This window comes from Pygocentrus nattereri, chromosome 19, assembly GCF_015220715.1.
Source record: "Pygocentrus nattereri isolate fPygNat1 chromosome 19, fPygNat1.pri, whole genome shotgun sequence".
Taxonomy (NCBI): domain Eukaryota; kingdom Metazoa; phylum Chordata; class Actinopteri; order Characiformes; family Serrasalmidae; genus Pygocentrus; species Pygocentrus nattereri.
The window spans coordinates 27600599-27619369 of NC_051229.1; the positions used below are offsets into that span (position 1 = coordinate 27600599).

The following is an 18771-nucleotide window of genomic DNA, read 5'->3' on the forward strand; positions in this document are numbered from 1 at the left end:
TTGGTTTGCTTGTTATTATTCACTGCATGTGTGAAATCTTTTTCCCAGATATAAAATGTTCCCTGGTGCAAATGCTAAAGCTGACACTGCTGAATCACGACTGAAGATGCTGCAATTTCAGAATTTAGCAGCCTCGCAGCTCAGGCGTGCTAGACCAAATCCAGTGCCCCAGCAACAAGGTTCTCATGCCCCATTACGTTCTCTTAGGAGACTAAGTACCACAAAGAATCCGCAGAAGACTAGCATCCACATCGGTACCTCAGCCCAAGAGAGAGTCTTTAGTTGTGCTGGTTGGAGAGCTTTCCTGATCAGAGGGCTCTGTCAAAGAAGATCTGTTTTTCTTGCAGGAGCTACGACTAACAAGCAAACAGGTGCGGCTGCGTTCCCCTTAGTTCAGAGTGTGTCCCAGTACACCCAGCAGCCCACAGACACACCTGCTCACAGCCCTAATATTGGCAGAGCAGTTGCTGAGCTTTTACATAAAAGTAGGCTTGTACAGATTATTACTCTAAGTTGACAACCAGAAAGGCTTTTAAGAAGCCGATCGCCACTTCAGACGGAAATGTCTGCATTCACACTTCACACAGCGTCTTTCATTAAACCAGACGTTTAGAGAAAAATCGAATTCCCACAAAATCTCTTACCAAAAACGCAGTCAGTAAGCCAGGATGGGTTCACCTCTTTAGTTTGGAACTGGAGTAACGATGAAGTAACCTGATATCTGAAGCATCACACACTGTGTGGAGCTCAAATGAACTTTAGTTTTTGATACTCTATCAGGGCTCCTACAGATCTCTGAAAAGTCCTATAACGATTTGAAATGTCACAGTGTCTAATTTGCAATTCAATGAGGTATTAAATTTAGAGGTGTTTTAATGACTCTTATTGAAACTCTTATCAAGTTTCAGTCCTTTTTGTTTTTGTGCTGCCTGCAGCGGTTGTGTGTGTTTTCATGTCCATTTATGTCTAAATGTCTATAGTCTGGAGGTGCTTTAAAGAGGAAAGCTGTAAGCTGTAATTTCTACAGTGTGTTTCTAGTTTGTTTCCTGCTGCTTTTCTGACTTCCCAGCCACCAAAACTATGCAGAAAATGTATCCCTGTGACATTTTTCCATATATCACACAATTAGACTGTAGACAGCAGCTCATGATGTAGTTCAGACTTGCTAAAGAATCGGTTGTGCAAGCAAAAGTTGTGCGAATTCGTGTGTATTGAACGTGGCGTTGTGCTTTAGTGAGTAAGAACCGGCTCACGCAGTTCTCAGTTCTTGATTTATGCATCTTGAAGTATATTGATCCATTTGGACAGTTTTTGTGTGATGAATGGTGTATTTGAAGCATCTCATTGACAAAGGCTTTCACAGCCTGCATTCGCTGGCTGAATGATTTTAAAGCAGATTGGACGAGCAGGTGGTGGAATGGTGTGGCAGAGCGACGCACAGATGGACACACAATAGCACTTGTTTTTATGCCTTTATGACAATATTTGAAATTGCCTGTTGCCCGTTACATTGTATGCAAATGTCACAATGAATGGATCAAAAGAAACGGCACAAAATTACTTGGAAGTCTGGTTCCATTGATGTTCATTGAAGTACAGAGGTTTTATTTTTTTTCCATTCTGCTGCAGTTACCATTTGGTTCAACAACAGTGAGATATACAGTGCGGTGCGGAGGTTTTAGGCACCCAAGACACATTTTCAAAATCTAGTTATTTGTGTAGTTTGTGTTTATTTGCTGAGAAAAGTGTTAATATTTAAATAAAAAAAAATTTATAGAATATTAAATAATAACTAGATGTGCATTTCCTGAAGGAACTGCAAGAGTACTTGAGAAGACCTGCAAGTGTGTGTGTGTGTGTGTGTGTGTGTGTGGGTGTCTGTGGTGTGGGTGTCTGTGGTGTGGGTGTCTGTGTGTGGGTGTCTGTGGTGTGGGTGTGGGTGTGTGTGTGTGTGGGTGTCTGTGTGTGTGGGTCTATGTGGTGTGTGTGAGAGGGAGAGATGTGTGTGTTGGGGGGGGTCATTCAAATGAACTGTCACTCTGTTATTATGCAGCTCTTAGTGGAGAAGCCTTGTTTGAGTCTGATTTACACCCTCTGAACAAACAGTCATAACTCAGGAAATGTTTACTCTGTCGCTTAACCGGATAGATGGTGTGAGATGTGACCCCTTGGGGATTATTTAGGTGTAGTGTTGTTTGTATTGAGAAGAAAATATCTGAGTTATGACGGGTTGACCACAGAGAAAATCCTGAAATAAGCAGATTCTGATTTTGAGAAATTTACATGGGAGTGCATGGGGCAGTTTTCTGGGCCTAGTGCCAAACAAACGCTCATAACTCTAAGGCTAATTGATAAAGTGATGAGATATTTGGGGTTTCAGAAAGGACGAGTTTCTCTATCATTTAAAACTGAAACGGAGTTTCTAGGTGAAAGTTTAAGGATTTTAAAGCAGATTCCCTGTGTGATCGGCTGTGTCTGTGAGACTGAGTGGCCTGCTGTGACGTCATCGAGGTCGGTTAGAATCTGAAGTTCTGAACTGTCCGCCGTTCATTCTTATGGGAGATTTTTAATTTTTAAACTTAATTTTATTAAAAACTACCAATCCGTTCGACTCCAAACATACAGAGCACAAGTCACAGCGCAGAGACCTTCGAAACGCAGTTTGAACGGAGTCTGTACGTTAAGCAGTTCGGGCTGTTTTAATCGCAGGAATGTGTGGAAGAAGAATAAGAAAAAGTATGAGAGATAACAGTAGAGCTTCTTCAAGCTCTCTAATGATTATATATATATATATATATATATATATATATATATATATATATATTTATATATATATATATATATATATATATATATATATATATATATATATATATATATATTGTCAGAACAAAACTTTCTATCTCCAATATGGTAACTTCACAGGAGAAGAAAAAAAACATACTTTACTTTTGATGTAAGTCAGTGGAACCAGAATTTTTTTGCCAAATCCTTTTGAATTATTTCTGTTGTTCCATTCATCATGAAATTGACACACAATGTAATTTAAAAGCAAATGTTTTTTTTTTTCTTCATTTTGCCAAAAACTGAAAAATGTAAAATTGGAGATATGAGGTTTTCTTCCAACAGCAATGATATATAACACTAAAGGTAAAAAAATATAATTAACGGAATTAATTGTATAAAAATATTAACTCTGTCCTTCACAAAAATTTATAATATAAACGTTATAAATAAAGAAGCAAAAAATCTTTACGCTATAGATGTGTTTTTTTTTTTATATTCCACATGAAGTATTGATTATATTGAACACAGGAAATGGTGATGAGTTCACGGTTTATGTGCTGTGGGTCTAATGGGGGTGGAGGGTTCTACTGAGTTCTACTATTTTTTCTGTTCTACTGTTCAATATATACTATACTGTCGTATACAAGTTTTTTTAATGAAACATTAAGACTTTAAGACACACACACACACATCAGCACTCTTTCATAAAAATGAAGCTGATGTGGAAATGACAGGAGGCTTTTAACAGCAGATATTTCGATTCCCTATCCACACACATTTGTACCTGCTTACACGCACACACACACACACACACACACACACTTCAAAGATATTCACAAGCAGGCGGTGCAGCATCATCAGTCCTAGAGGCAGCATAAAATTGACACCCCGTGCCGTTATCAGCAAGTGACGCTCAGAAACAAACACACACTCTGCTGTGATTCCCCCACAGCGCCGCCACACACAGCGACAGTAAACCCACCGCACACTCAGAGAGAGACGCTGGAAACACGTTCGATTATTAGGGTCTGTCAGTCTGGAGATAAGGGGGGGGGGGTACTGTGTAAGAGGGCAGCTCTAAACCTGCATTTATACACACACACAGATAATGAGCGAGTGCAGAGTGGCAGAGTGAGTTCAGCTGTGTTTTTGAGCGAGCTGCCTCCTCTGGGTGTGTTTGTACAAGATATAAGAAAAAAACGTGGAAGCCAAATGCGCACTCGAGCTAAACACTGCAGAACTTTACAGCCATACATTTATCTCAACAACAGCTCATGCAATTCAAAGCAGGTGGGCAGATGCTTTCAGGCTCACTGAGAATATTAACCCTAAAGGTCTGTGGATCCAAACTTCACTGTATAACATCAAATGTGTTCATTTAAATTTATTTAACATCCAGTTTAAACTGTTAGTACAAGTTCAAACAGAAAACATGTTTAACAGAAAGCGATACAGACACCTCAACAACTAAATAGCTATTTTTCAATATTTAGTGTGTCCACTCTGCCTTTTTACAGCATCTATTCTTTTTGGACGTCTCGCTTTCAGTTTTTCAAAGAAATCTGCAGACACACCTCCAAAGTTCAGTTTTAGAAGTTGCATTTTCTGCCGTTTGTGATCCAAATAATCCAAGCACATCAGTGATGTTGAGGCCTGGACACTGGGATGGACAGTCCATTTCTCTGAAAGCACCAGCAGCTTTTTTTTTTTTTTTTTTTGTTCACTCATGTCAGAGAACTTGTAGAGAGGCTAATTACCCCTTTCTAATGTCTTCCAGGTGTCTTAAACACTAGAGGGCATTTCTGAGCGAATCTAAAATTAATGGATTAAGATTTTATTCAAAGAGCATCTGAGAATAATCATAGTTCATAAATGCTTAAACATTTTTAAGAGCTTTAAACTCAAGATTTGGGGTTTAAAACTGCGCCTCATGTAAAACCATGACATCTGTGAGCGCGAATAGCCAATGAGCTGCTCTGCTTTCCGACCAATCAGCATCAGTAGCAGTAAAGCCTGCCTTCTGCTGCCCAAAACCTGTTTACTATAGAAGAAAGGAAACCTACAGGTGAGTTTTCTTTGCTTTTTTAGTGAAATACATTCTTCTAGTTTCTAAAATTAAAGGAAAGTTCTGGGTGAGTGATTTGCAACTATATTTACTTTTTTTCGCTTTTAGCCGTTAAGCTCCATTCACTCCCTTTGAGGACTGGCTTGTGGGTGCCCTCTGCTGTTTTGCTGTAATGTTTTTGATATAACTGGAGAAATAGGAAATGGCCAGACTCCCCATTAACTGGCTCTGCTCACATCACCTCACAGCTGTGCTTCCTTCACCTGATGTCCTGTAGCTGCATCAGATTTAAAACCTTAAAGCTTGACTACAGAGCCAAAAACGGACCAGCCCCTCCCGACCTCATGGCAATGGTCAAAACTCGGTCTGTACCTCAAGCCCTTCAAGTTTCAAGCCCTTCAAGGCACGTGGAAGATGAGCATGGAGACTTTTCTCCACCTAGTCCAGGTGGTGAAACAAACTCCCACTTCAGCCTTCGTACACAGACTGTCTCTTTATACAGCACATAGCCACGTATATTCCTCGGGACCACCGGTGGTTCCAAAAGTCATATTCTTCCTAAGGATCATATTCCATAAGCTCCATTCAGGAGCTGGGCGTCGTATGAGGCTGTAGCTCTTCTCTCCAGTCTAATAGACGGTGATGTCATTTTAAACCCTTATAATAAAAGAAGCTGAACTCAGTTCGACCCGTTTTTCCAAAAATCTCAGAAAAATTATTTTTGTGAAATAATACGAAGAGCATGAAAGATGCTTGGGTTTCAGCAGTAAATTGTAGGACATACTGAATTAAAACACATTTACTATTAATTTGAGCTTTTACAAAATAAATAAATAAAATAAAAATGAGCATTTATCTCATGCAGTTACTGAATAATTTGATCATGTAAATTCAGATGGACACAAATATAAGAGGTTAAGTGAGCATCAGAGGTTCAGCTCATTGAAATGTTTAACTTTTTCTCTGGGTATCAACATGGGCTTCTGTCTCTAGCAGCGTCAGAGCTCAGGGCAAGCCTTCTCTCTAACCTATAAGTAACTAGCAAAGATACTTTCTCTGAGTGACAACGAAGCACTTTTGTAAGTCACTCTGGATAAAAGCATCTGCTAAATGCTGTAAATGTCTGTTTTTCTCAGTGAGGTTCTTCTTGACAGCTACAAACATTTTCAGACACACAACGCTGAGTTTTCTTCTCACAGTGAAAGGCAAGGCAGTGCACCGCTGTCATTCAGAGTGCTTTACAAATGAGAAAATCATTCAATTAAAAATCGAATTAGTATAATTAAAAATCTAATTAAAAAAGAGGCTAAATTAGAGTAAAAAGGATGGACAGACCTGTGGATTTTGATTTTGAAGAGTGAAGCTCGATTATATCTCAAAGATGAGAGCTTTAATTGCTGTTTATTTGACAGTGACAGTTTTGGTGGTCTACCAGATTTTGCATGGACACATCTCACAGGTTTTACAAGGTTTTACAAGGTTCTTTCCTACGACCTTCCCTGCATACAGTCGTCACAGTGTCTGTCTTCTCGTCTGCATTAAGTGCCGTTGTGTGTTCTGTCTGTCCGGCAGGTTTTCCTGTATTTGTTCATGAATGTTGCCGAGTTGATGAATGTTGATTGTTAACAGCTGCAGAAATGCTGTTGTCCTTAGTTCATCACAGTCAGCAGACCAGTTTGTCGTGACACAAAGAGAGTGGACGCTGTGAAGCTCGCTGTGTGAGCCCTGATGCCCGTGAAATGTGTCGGCATGGCAACTGGTGTACATACTTGGTTCAGAGAGTTGGTGTGTTTACCATGTGGTACCACCAGATGGGCAACGGAGCATTTTTATACCTGCACTGGTTTAGAAGCGGATGTCCACCTACATTAACCTCATTATTCTGTAAGTGTGGCTACTTTGGGGTAACCTGGACGCCTATTAGTAACCAGGCATGGACACAGTTCTTGAATATTTGGGAATCCAAATGTATTTTAGTACTTATAGAGTTAATCAGTCGTTGATTAAGTTTTGGGTTGAGATTACAGTTAGGGATAGGATTAGGGTGAGGGTGAAGGTTGGGGTTAGGTTTTGGGATGAGGTTAAGGTTAGGATTAGGCTTTGTCCTCATGCGGACTTTTGGCCCCAGGGGATGGGCGCATGCTGTACAGCCCATGGCCATTCATGAGCTCTTTAGGATAACTGAATATTAACGGTAGTGTATACAACTCCAGTCCCTAACCTTGGTCTTCAAATTGTCTGACATGTGTCTAGAAAGGATACCAGTCCTTAACAAGCTGGTTCTTCATGTTCTGTCGTGTTTTACGTTGGAGCTCAAGAAGTTCCAGTATAATTCTGGGAACTCGCATTAATTAAAACCTGCACACCAAACCCGCAACATCCCCCACATCTTTGTTGTCCGCTGGAAGGAGGAATCTTTAGAAGTTTCTTTTAAAAGTGCAAAATCCTCAAACATTTCAACACCAAAATCAGTGTTCACTGGGAAAATAATATTCCACCTTATTAATGATGCTCCACTGCTGCTGGCATTGGGAGGCATCTATTGTACTGCTTTATAAAGAGAGGTAAGTGGGTTTTGTACTGTTTAAGAGCTTAAGCGAAGGACACTCTGAGCAGCTTCGTTGACATTGAGAGCTAATTTCACCCTGTGGGTAAATAGATCAAACAAAATGCATAATTTGCATTTGTTTTGCTTACAACAAATCTTCGGACACTGTTTGGAAAAGTTCTGTTCAGAGATACCTGATAAAAAGAATGAGAGAAAGAAAAAGGGAAAACAGCGTCGGAGCCCCTAGGGGGCCGTGGTTAAAATAAAAAAAGTTCATGACATTGCATTCCCGCAAATGTTTTGCGTTCCCTATTTTGCATTACAATGCAACGGTTTGCAGTCACCTGCAGAAGCTGTGCTTCGCTTAAGCTCAGATATGAAGCAGCTCGTTGAATTTTAAGTTGATCTTGGATTGAAATATGAAGACGAGTCGTTTCTCTAACTCAAACATGGTTCTGCTGTTAGTGACTCAAACTGAGACTGAGACCAACTGTCCTCGTACAGTAAAAGCTTTATTTACAGACGCTGCAGAGAAGAACTGCTGAGTAAACTCAAACTGGCCAAACTGGGAAAACAACTTTTAACGTTCAAACATGCTAAAAACAAAGCTCTAACTCAGGCGGTGTTGTTGTGACCTCTGGTCCTACGTTTGCTTGCTGTCTGACCGGCATATATTTTGCGAGTGGGCACGATGTCATTTTGGTGATTTTAGAACAGAGGGCGCTGTGCTTTGATCTTTTTCACCCTTTCATCTCTACCTTCTCATTACTCTCATCTCTCCAGATCGTCATAGACGACAGTGACTCAGAAGATGACTCGTCCTTTGTTCCGTCCAAGACTGTCCAAAGGTAAGTGCATATATTTAGCTGAATGAAAACAATAAGAGGGATTTACAGGCCTTCAGCTGAATTCCTTTATAATGTCCTTAGCCTTTTTATCTGGGGTTTATCATATCCTCAGCAGATTAGACACCATTCTCAAGGTCGGACAAGCTTTACAAAAAGTTTGCAGACTTCTGATTTAGGTGATAAAACTGGGTAGCATTTGACTGAAGATCATATTCAAAAGGCTACTCGACAACTGCATATCACTGTTGTAAGAACAAAACCTTGTATCTCCAAAATGAGAACTTCACAGCAGAAGAAAAAAAACATACAGTGCGTTTAATGTCAGTCAATGGAACCAGATTTTTTTCCAAGTAATTGTGGGCTGTTTCTTTTGATCCTGTCTTCGTGAAATTTACACTTGAATGTAAAAGGAAACAGGCACTTTCAAATTGTCAAAAACTGAAAAATGGAGATATGAGATTTTGTTCCAAAAGCAGCGATAAGCCTTTCATAACATTTATGAAGCTTATTCTAATGAGCAGCAGATGTCATAGAAGCTGCTTTTGTCAACTTCCATATCAGTTTGATAGACACACACAGGTTTTTTCTGACAGACTCTTTCTGGCTTGAAAAGAGAGCGCTTAATTACAACTGATGCCGAGTTGCTCAGTGTGTTCTTATGTCAAACACATAAGACTGATTGTTACATAATTTGACAAGTGAGGCTGTTTGAAGAATCAAACAATAGTGAGTACTTCTAAAAAGAAAATCTTCTGTATTGAAGTTTTACTGTGGAGATGTTGGTGCTCATGCTCTCTGTTGAGTGTTACATACAACTTCTCTGATTCTTAAGTATCACTTTCATGCTTATAAGAGTTTTGAGTTTGTGCACCTACTCAGTCATGCAGCTGTCTAACCAGCCAATAGTGTGGCACCAGTGCAGTGTATAAAACCATGCAGATACAGGCAGCCGCTGCAGGTAATGTTCACATCAAGCATCATAATGGGGGGATTGAAACTTTCTGTAACTGCTGATAACACAGATGATGAGGTCAGAATTTGGCACCAACAGCATGAATCCATGGACCCAACCTGCCTTGTGTGAACAGCCCAGGCTGGTGGAGGTGGTGTAAAGGGAAGGTTGCTTCACTGTGTAGAGTTCTGCAGTTCAAATAGAACACCTGAATGTCCGTCCTTTAGAGCTGATTAAGAAGAAGGAAGTGCTAAAGTCCATGTAGCTCACCAGACAATTGGTCATTGAGAAGACAGTCAGCATTGAAGTCCCTGCAGTCACTGAATAATAAGCCTTAATATGTAATAAGCCTGAGATTTTAAAGGGTTTAAAACCAGGTATGTTTTTAGGGTTTATTATGTTTAAAGTATTGTGATTTGTTAAATTCTTACTGATTCTAATGCAATAAACTCCAGAAGTCACTTGACACTAACTAGAACTATATGATTAAAATACTGAGAATTATACATTTATTAATATAATTTATTAATTAAGGTTATTAATTAAGGGGTTGACAATTTCTAACAAGTTGAAATGTTTATTTTGTAGTATGTAGTGATCCTTATTAGTCCCACAATGGGGAAAATTCAACCCACCCTTGCAGTGAGACACCACATGTACACTAGTGAACACACGCTAGGGGGCAGTGAGCACACTTGCCTGGAGCAGTAGGCAGCCCTATCCACAGCGCCCAGGGAGCAGTTGGGAGTTAGGTGTCATGCTCAAGGGCACTTCAGTCATGTGCTGTTGGTTCAAGGGATCAAACTGGTGACCTTCTGGTCACAAGGATGGTGCCCTAACTTCCAGCCCATGACTGCCCCCTGTGTTACAACTAATAATACAGTTATTTAGAAGTGCCTCTAAACATGATCTTAATAAACGTTCATCAGACCCAATGCGTGTTCCTCAAAATAGTTACTGAATATTTGAAAATGGATCATTCAATAGTCCTAATAATGTTAATAATACTTAGCTAACTACTCATTGTTCTGTGTTAAGCTACTTCACTTTATTTTTATTTAGAGATTTAGATTGGTTTCTTTTTCTTAATATTCCTGAGTAATAACGCCAGATCCTCTCTGATCTGTTGTAGAACCTCCTCCGTCACTTCCAGTAAGAGGAGCTCTCAGAGTCAGAGCCAGTCCTATAAAGGAGTTTGCTTCGATGATGATGATGATGAAGTAAGTGTAAGACATCCACAAACAAAAGCTGCATTCACTTGTGGCCCAATCTGTTATTTTACTTTTTCTTAATATCTTTTCAAATTCAGGTCTGAGACACTTTCATGTCATCCTAGTGTTTTTGCACAGATTTCCATCATCGTCCAGTGTTCACTACATAGCAGGAGTGGCTAACTTGTATTTTCTTCCAGTAAATGCTGCAGGAGCGTTAAATGATGTCCCATCTGTATTATATGCAAATGGCTAAAAATATGTGGACACCTGACCGTCACACCAGTAGATGGTAGACACCCAAGAAATGGGCATTGATATGGAGCTGGACCTGCTTTGCGACTTAAACAGCCTCCACTGTTCTCTGAAGATTTTCCACAAGATTTTGAGTTTTATTCATTCAGTTGAAAAAGCATTTGTGAGGTCAGGCTTCAAAATCAGGAGCATGGTGGTTGGTCCTGTTGGTTAATCTTGTTGTTTTTTCTCAGATTTTTCTGAGTGAGAATGCATTTGTCCTGAAAATAAGTGAAACATACACAGTGCTTGAAATGTAATAGAGTCCATCCTCGCATCATCCATAACCATCTGTTTTGGTTCCTCCACCTCACAAGAACAAGCCAAACTCCAGCACATAATCAGGACAGCGGAGAGGGTCATCAGGTGTACCTGCCAACAGGTACATCTACAACAGTAGGGTGATGAAGTACTCTGGCAGAATTACAGCAGACCTCTCTCATCTTGGACATCAGCTGTGGTAGAACATTCAGAGGCATCAAAACCAGCACAGCTATGTAAACAGCTTTTTTCCCAGAGCTGCAGCTCATTAACCACAGCCTACAGGAAATTCTCATCAGAATTCTGGACGAAACTGACGGACAGGGACCGCCGGCGTGTTTCACAGCTTGTGAATAAAAAGTGTTTTGCTTCTAGACGTCAACGTGGGTGCTTCACAACCAATTTCTGAAAGAACTCTGCAGAGAACTGCATGCCATGAAGATATGGAGTAGAGTGGCAAGCAAGAGACCTTTGCTCACTTCACAAAGTTGCCCAGTTACAGTGGTCAAATGATGAACATTCAGGAGAGCATCTGGACAGGCCTGAAAATTCTCCAGATATTAAAAATCTGTCGGACCTGGAACAACGAGCAAGACGCCAGGGAAGGCTCCGCAAAATCTGGCTGAACTTCACAGTTCTTTGATGCAAGAGTGGTTGAACGTTGATGTCGCCCTCAATACTTGGTGAAATTGAGTCCTAATCTTATTCTAAATCAGTTCCCAATTCTAATACTCTCTCTCTCTCTCTTCCTTCTCTCTCTCTCTCTCTCTCTCTCTCTCTCTCTCTATCTCTCTCCCTGTCTCTCTCCCTCTCTCCCTCCCCTATTTCAGGATGAGTTTGACCCATTTAAAGGTTCAAGTCGACAGAGCAGAAGATGACTGGACAAAACTCTCCAAATCACACTCCTGCCTGACCTCAGTTCTTTAGCTTTCTATCTTTCACTTCACCTTTAACCTTAGCTCTTATAGTAGGCGAATGCCATGAGCTTCTTCACAATCACCTCCCAACCAAACCAGCTTTAAATGTTCATCGTTTAGTTTTCCAGTTGTGTTTTTTTCTGTAATTCCTCTTAAAACACATATATGCAATAGATCATAGAGAGAGTTCAATAAAGTTCATTAGAAATTCAGTAAAAGTATTAATTGTTCAATCATTTCTGAAATAGTTATTCTCAGACATTGATTATGGACCCATCAGCACTACTGTGATAATGTAGGCAGTGCGGCTCCCATAATGCCCTGGTGTGCTCTGCTTGGTCAGTAATGTGCAGGAATCACACTCTGAGCTCTCAGTAAACTTTTTCAAATTTCATATTTTTGTGTTGCGTCTTTTATACGAGCTCCATTGTAGAGTTCATTTTGTCCCAAATGCTGTGTTCCAGCTTTTTTTGCAGTTTTTTTTTTTTTTTGAATAATTGAACCAGAGATTCTGAATCAAACAGTGAGCTGTGCAGTAGGTAAATGAAAGCAGTTGAAGCTCATGAACATTCTCTGTCCAAGTCTGACCCAACATGACCCACAGCACCATGTTTATAAACTGAACCTGACTGTTACCTAAGATTATTTCAAGTCAAGTCAAGAGGCTTTTATTGTCGTTCCGTCTATGTACAAGTTCACAGTGGAGTGAAATTCTGTTCCTCCAGGAACATCACGGAGCAACAAGGAACAAAAGTACAAAGTGCGAATGTGCAGACATCGTGTGCAAATAAAAAATGAAACTAGAAACAATAAATACGATCGCAGAGTCTGACAGTGATGGCACGGATGCTCCGGTACCTTCTGCCAGACAGCAGTAGTAAATAAAGTCTTTGGCCTCTTGTTCAGGAATCTCTGATAGATCTTGTTTATGAGTTGTTTGGAGTCCCTGATAAATCTCCGTTTGGAGGGTTATGTAGCCCTAACCTTTCACCCCACCCCTCTATCTCAACAAAAATTGGGACAGCCTAACCCTACACGTGAATGGAAAACGGAGGGCTAAAGGATAAGTGGTAGGGTCGAGGGTGGAAATGGGATTGGGCCTAAGAGTTTCCAGCAGCGCTCGGTCTGAACCCAACTGTAGCCAATAGTCTGAACCCCATTGCGGCTGAAATAAGCCTGAACCTGAATGTAGCTGATAGAATTCAGTTGGAATCAGACTGTTACCAACAGTTCAGTAAGTGCGTTTTCTTCCCTCCAAAACACAGATATCCTGAGAGTACTTATATGATTCATTATCCAATTCGCTGGCACATTATCCAGTAAAAGATCAGCCTCATTATTCTTCATGATTTCACCAAGGACCAGACATCTGTGGCGATGGGGTTGCGTTTTGTGACTACACACTCAGCAGTGCAGTCCATTAAATATTCTGCATAGAGCTCACTGTAAATATTACATAGTGTGAGGCCTAAGACTGTATAGTTAATGGATTTTTTCACTCAAAGGTAAATTCATATCTCTGTTCAGAGGCATCCTCTGATGTGGCTCCAAATGGACCTTTAATCATGCCTGTCTGATCTGGTGTGAACAGAGTTGTGATTAGTCATGAACATTTGAAAAGAGTGACCTTCACTACAGGCTTGAACACAGGCAAAATTGTACTTGCATTGTCTTAAACCACTACGCAGCTATTTCAGGCAAGAATATCAAAAGGAGGTTTATATTCTCATTGCCTTGAAGTGAGAACAGCGCTTTCTTTTCTGCAAAATCTCAGTAGTCATTAGTCATTCAAGTGCTAATTAAAGAAATGCCAAAGCACAAGAACTTGACATACAAAAAATCTGAATGTACTGGCATGTGTAAAATAATTTAGGGACTGAGCTCTGAGAACACACACATTGTCTAAGCCGCTTAACCTCCTGGCTCACAGGGCAAAGCACACCCCTGCTTTGAGAACAATATAGCAAAATAGACTACTTTTATAGCAGCAAGAGTGAAAGGGAAGGTCTACAAGACAGTAGTGCGTCCTGCTATGATGTATGGTTTGGAGACTGTGGCTCTGTCTAAAAGACAGGAGGCTGAGCTGGAGGTGGCGGAGATGAAGATGCTGAGATTTTCGTTGGGAGTGACAAGGATGGAAAAGATTAGAAATGAGCAGATCAGAGGGACAGTGAAGGTGGAGCAGTTTGGAGATAAAGCCAGAGAGGCCAGGTTGAGATGGTTTGGACATGTGTTGAGGAGGAATAGTGGATATATTGGGCAAAGAATGTTGGAGATGGAGCTGCCGGGTAGAAGGAGAAGAGGTAGACCTCAGATTTATGGATGTAGTGAAGGTGGACATGGAGATGGTTGGTGTGAAAGTAGAGGAGGCAGTGGATAGGGCAAGATGGAGGCAGATGATCCACTGTGGCAACCCCTAAAGGGAGCAGCCGAAAGAAGAAGAAGAAGAAGAAGACTACTTTTGTACACCAACTTTCTGTTAATCTGTTACTCTAATATACTCTAATGAAATGTTCAGAGGAAGTTTTCCAGAATTTCAGTATAAGCTTTCAGTGTTTCAGTAAAATTTAAATATTTCAATGTAAACAATGTCATCCAGAGTGGTTTGATGTGAAATGCATTCATTGTAGATAAAATTTCCAACTCATTTCTTTACAATGGTGGTGATAAGAACGAAGGGATACAATGTCTACAACACTAATACACACACACGCACACATATATATGTATATATATATATATATATATATATATATGTAAACAGCATAGTTTCTCAGTTTGGAGTAAGGTCTACAAATCCAATTAAGAGGTCCACTAAAGAGAGCGCTGGATATTAGTTCAGTAATCAGATTTCTCAAAGCATGTGAACTCTTACTCTGATTTCTTTCGGTTTCCTCTGTCTGGGCATGTACAAAAACAGACGGTGGTACCGGAAATAAGCGAGCAGCGTTTAATGCAGCTTGGAGCAACGCTGAAACCAACTACAAGAATTTACATATTCTTCTAGATATATATATATATATATATATATATATATATATATATTTTTTTTTTTTTTTTTTTTTTTTTTTATTTGCTGGTTGTAAAGCAGAAATCCAATTTTTGTCTGACTCATGTAGACCTGGAGTTTCACGTTATCAAATTATTTAGTGTATATAAATGTGTTGATCAGATTACTGACAAAGTCTGATTTTCTGCAGTAATCAGATTGTTCAGTGCATGTAAACGCACTCGGTGTCAAACAGCAGGCAACATGTTTGTTACTAATTCATGTCATCTGTAATGTTTCAACAGAATTCAGACGCTCGTTTTGGACTAAGGTTTCTTTTACATTATCACACATTGGATCATCACCTTTGTGGATATTGTTAATATGGAACTTTCAACTGCAAGGATCCATGGAGCTAACAGGAGGACTTTGAGCTCTTTGGAAAGTGCAACTAAGAAAGTTAGCAACTCACTGTGAAACCTGTGTTGCATTGCTTGATACGTCATAGAAACTATTCATTTATTTATTTTTTCATTACTATTTTCTTCTTTGATCAGCAGTGGGTTTATGGGTGCCATAGGGGTGTATTGGGTGCTTCATTTTGCTGCTATGTCTTTTGTTGCTTATTATATTTTGTATTACACTGGAGCACTACCTTAAAAAAATAAATAAAAACGTTTGATCACAAAATAAATGAATAATAATAATAATAATTAAGATGCTCATGGATAAGGAGCAAAAGGGAGGCTTTACTAGTGAAATCAGAGTCCAAGTTTATAGTCAAAAAATAGGCAGGGGTCAAATCCAGAAGACACAACAGATATAAACAAACAAGCATAGCGCTCCTGCGATAATCCAAAAGAGAGTAGGCAGAAGGCGTAGTCAAAAACAAGCAAAGTGGTCAAAAACAGTCATCAGAGATCCAGGGCCAACAATCCAGAGGGCAGAGTCAAAGAAATGAAAAGTACAGGTCATTCACAGAAATACACAACAGATCTAACGTTCAGTAATTCGCTAACGGAAACAATAACTCAACTTTCTGTGGTTAATAAACTGAACTAGGAAGATCATGTGATCAACTACATGGGTGACATAGCAGCACTTCTGTGATCTAGAGCGCTGATAGGTGCATGAGGAGGCTTCAGGAACTGATCTCCCAGAGGATTCTGGGAAATGGAGTCCGTGTGAGTTTCTGAGTTCAAGGGAAGTGTAGAAGTCGTGTGATCTCCCAGAGGATTCTGGGACATCATCATTTTCTGTGAGGGACCTTTTAGAGGCATTAAACTCCTGTAACCACCACTGTCAACCATTCTGACTCATTTCGCTTCAAACCACTCTGGATTACTTTGTTTACTTTGTTTCTAATGGTTGCATTCTGCAGAAAAACTAAATCCATGAACATCTTGTCTACTCAACTCTAAATAATTTGTTCTAGTGCCTGGCCTTGTGTATTCAACACTAACAGAAATATTTAGTTGAGTTAACAAAAGAATGTGTGTTGTCCTAAAAAGGACAATTCAATCAGGAGTGGGTGCATGTAGCACAAGGCATCCTGCTCAAGGCCTGGAGCTCTTCTTCAAGCAGGGAACTGAATCCACTGGGCAGCAGTGTTAACAACTCCAACCCCTCATAGTACAGCACAGATATTAACAGGCTAAACACTGAAAAACACGGCTGGCTGATATGTGACATTTGCAGTGGATGATGTACATAAACCCTGTACTCGAGTTAAAGTAGAGCCCCAAGGTAAAATATTCCTCCAGTAAAAGTAGAAGCTCCTCCCTTTAGACCTCCACTGGAGTAAAAGTACTAAAGTATTTCCCTTCAAATGTACTTAACCAGTCTTTTAATAGAACGTCATTAATTAGTGACGCTGACGTCTGTTAAAATGATCAGAAGCACAAAACACTGAAGGTAAACCATCAGGGAGAACCGAGTGGCTCTGAAATCACTTTTTACACACAAGCAAAGTTTCAGGATCACAGATGAGCTCCTTTACTATGTTGATCTGTAGGCCTCTGTTCATAAACATAAACCAGCCCAAACTAATTTACTATAAAATGAAATGGTGTTTGTATAAATTCAGAAAAAAGCCGCATCAGTCACGACTGCATATGTGGACATATTTCTATATTGTGCTCTATTTACACAAAGTTAGGTTAGTTCATCATTTATGTTGAACAGACTCTCCCAAAGTTTTACGCTGCTGCGCTGACGTTGAACCGTGTGCTGCACTGGGTCGGTCTGACCAACAGGTCAAAACCAGCTCTAAACAAAGTGACCGCTGGGCCCTGATTGGTGCTCTGGCTTTGCGCTTCTTTCGTTTTGACATGTTACATTTTTATACACACAGAAAGCAAAAGGAACGACAGATTTCTCAAAATGTAGGAGGAAAAAGTCGGATATTAGACTCTGAAATGTAGTGGAGTGAAAGGAAAAAGATGCCCAGAACGGAGAAACTTCAGTACAGATACACCAAAAATACTAAAGTACAGAAACTAATTACATTTACTCAGTTACTCAGTTACTGTCCAGCACTGGACATGGTGTTTTTTAGGATATTTGCTTAATCAACTTGATAAATAAGTCAGATTTTTTTTTACAGTCATGTAAAACTAAAAACTTCCATTATCAGTCACATGGCCTATTTCTGTCATATTAATATCTGTGCTTAAGACATGGAGTGTAGTTAATTAAAAACAGCCCTACACAATACTTTTTGCTAAAACTGAAAGAAGTAGCGTTACTGAGTCTGTAGAAAAAAGAGCATATCAAAAAACATTTTAACAGACTCAAAAAGAAGGTCTTACCCGATCTTTAGGTCTCATGCAGAATCAACGTTACACTCATGAAGACGTGACGGCAACAGTAGATAATTCACTCACATCCTCAGAAGACCAAGTTCACCAAGTTTAGACTGAGTTCTCTTTCAGCTTCCCAAAAGTCAGATGAATCCTCTTGTGTGGGAGTGAAGCTCTAGTGACAATACAGAGTGCTCTTCTACATGTTGTGTGTAATTGCATATTTCCACCAGGGGGGTCTCCAAATAGTATTGCTTGAAATGAGATAGTTGTGACCTTTTTTGACTAGTTATGCAGGACTGTAGTAGTATCGTGCATAACGCTGCTGACAACCACACAGCAGGTCACAGTTCGATTCTCTGGTGCTTCAGAAAGAGTCCCTGAATCACTACATTCACCTGCCTCTGTAACTGTACGTCACTCTGGCTAAAAGTATGTGCCAACATGTCAGTAAGAAAAGTTGTTATGACTCAGTGAGTTCGTACTTGTTTTACTTACTTGTTATACTGAAAAATACAATCATTGGTGGGTTAGCTGACCTAAATATTTATTTTTTTGATGAAATCAAAATGTCAGTCAGTTTAACTAATTCATTACCAAAGTTGAGTAAACAAGGCAAAGCCAGCGGAAACTGGCACTGAGATTTATTTTGCTGTGCAAAAGTTTTTTGTTTTTGTTTTTGAGTGTGAACTCTGTCCACTTGAACCTTGTGTTGATGGTTATGCATGAGACACTTCCTTTTCTTGCACAGTCATAAATCATTTTTACGTGACCACCTCCCGTCCTCTCTTCATCCGTCAGAATTAAACACGCTGTTTTTGTTACTGTGCCTTTACGGCTGATATATGTAAATGAGTTCTGTTTCTGACGGCCTTTTATTGTCCTTCATTTAAAAATCCATACGAGCTGAAACACCCCTCTATACTTTCTGAGAACTCTACCAGTGTGTTACTGTAAATTTACTGTAAATGGGACATTTTTACAAATGAGTTTCTGTGGGTGCTTTGAGGAATCAAGGTGTTCATTTGACTGAACAGGCTTAAATCACTTTGGTCAGGATATTGCAGGCAGTTTTGAAATGATTTAAGATGTTTGCAG

The 18771-nt window shown here is 39.8% G+C and overlaps 1 protein-coding gene across 2 annotated transcripts in view; it reads left to right on the plus strand.

Annotated features, from left to right (window-relative positions):
* Positions 1 to 12277, plus strand: part of mre11a (MRE11 homolog A, double strand break repair nuclease) — a 106433-nt gene extending 94156 nt beyond the window's left edge. For both annotated transcript variants that reach the window (XM_037530938.1, XM_037530939.1), the window contains 3 exons: positions 8184 to 8248; positions 10333 to 10420; positions 11797 to 12277. In XM_037530938.1, the coding sequence (XP_037386835.1) occupies positions 8184 to 8248; positions 10333 to 10420; positions 11797 to 11844 (201 nt within the window). In that variant the 3' untranslated portion in view covers positions 11845 to 12277. The remainder of the gene's footprint in view (positions 1 to 8183; positions 8249 to 10332; positions 10421 to 11796) is intronic.
* The last annotated feature ends 6494 nt before the right edge of the window (positions 12278 to 18771 follow it).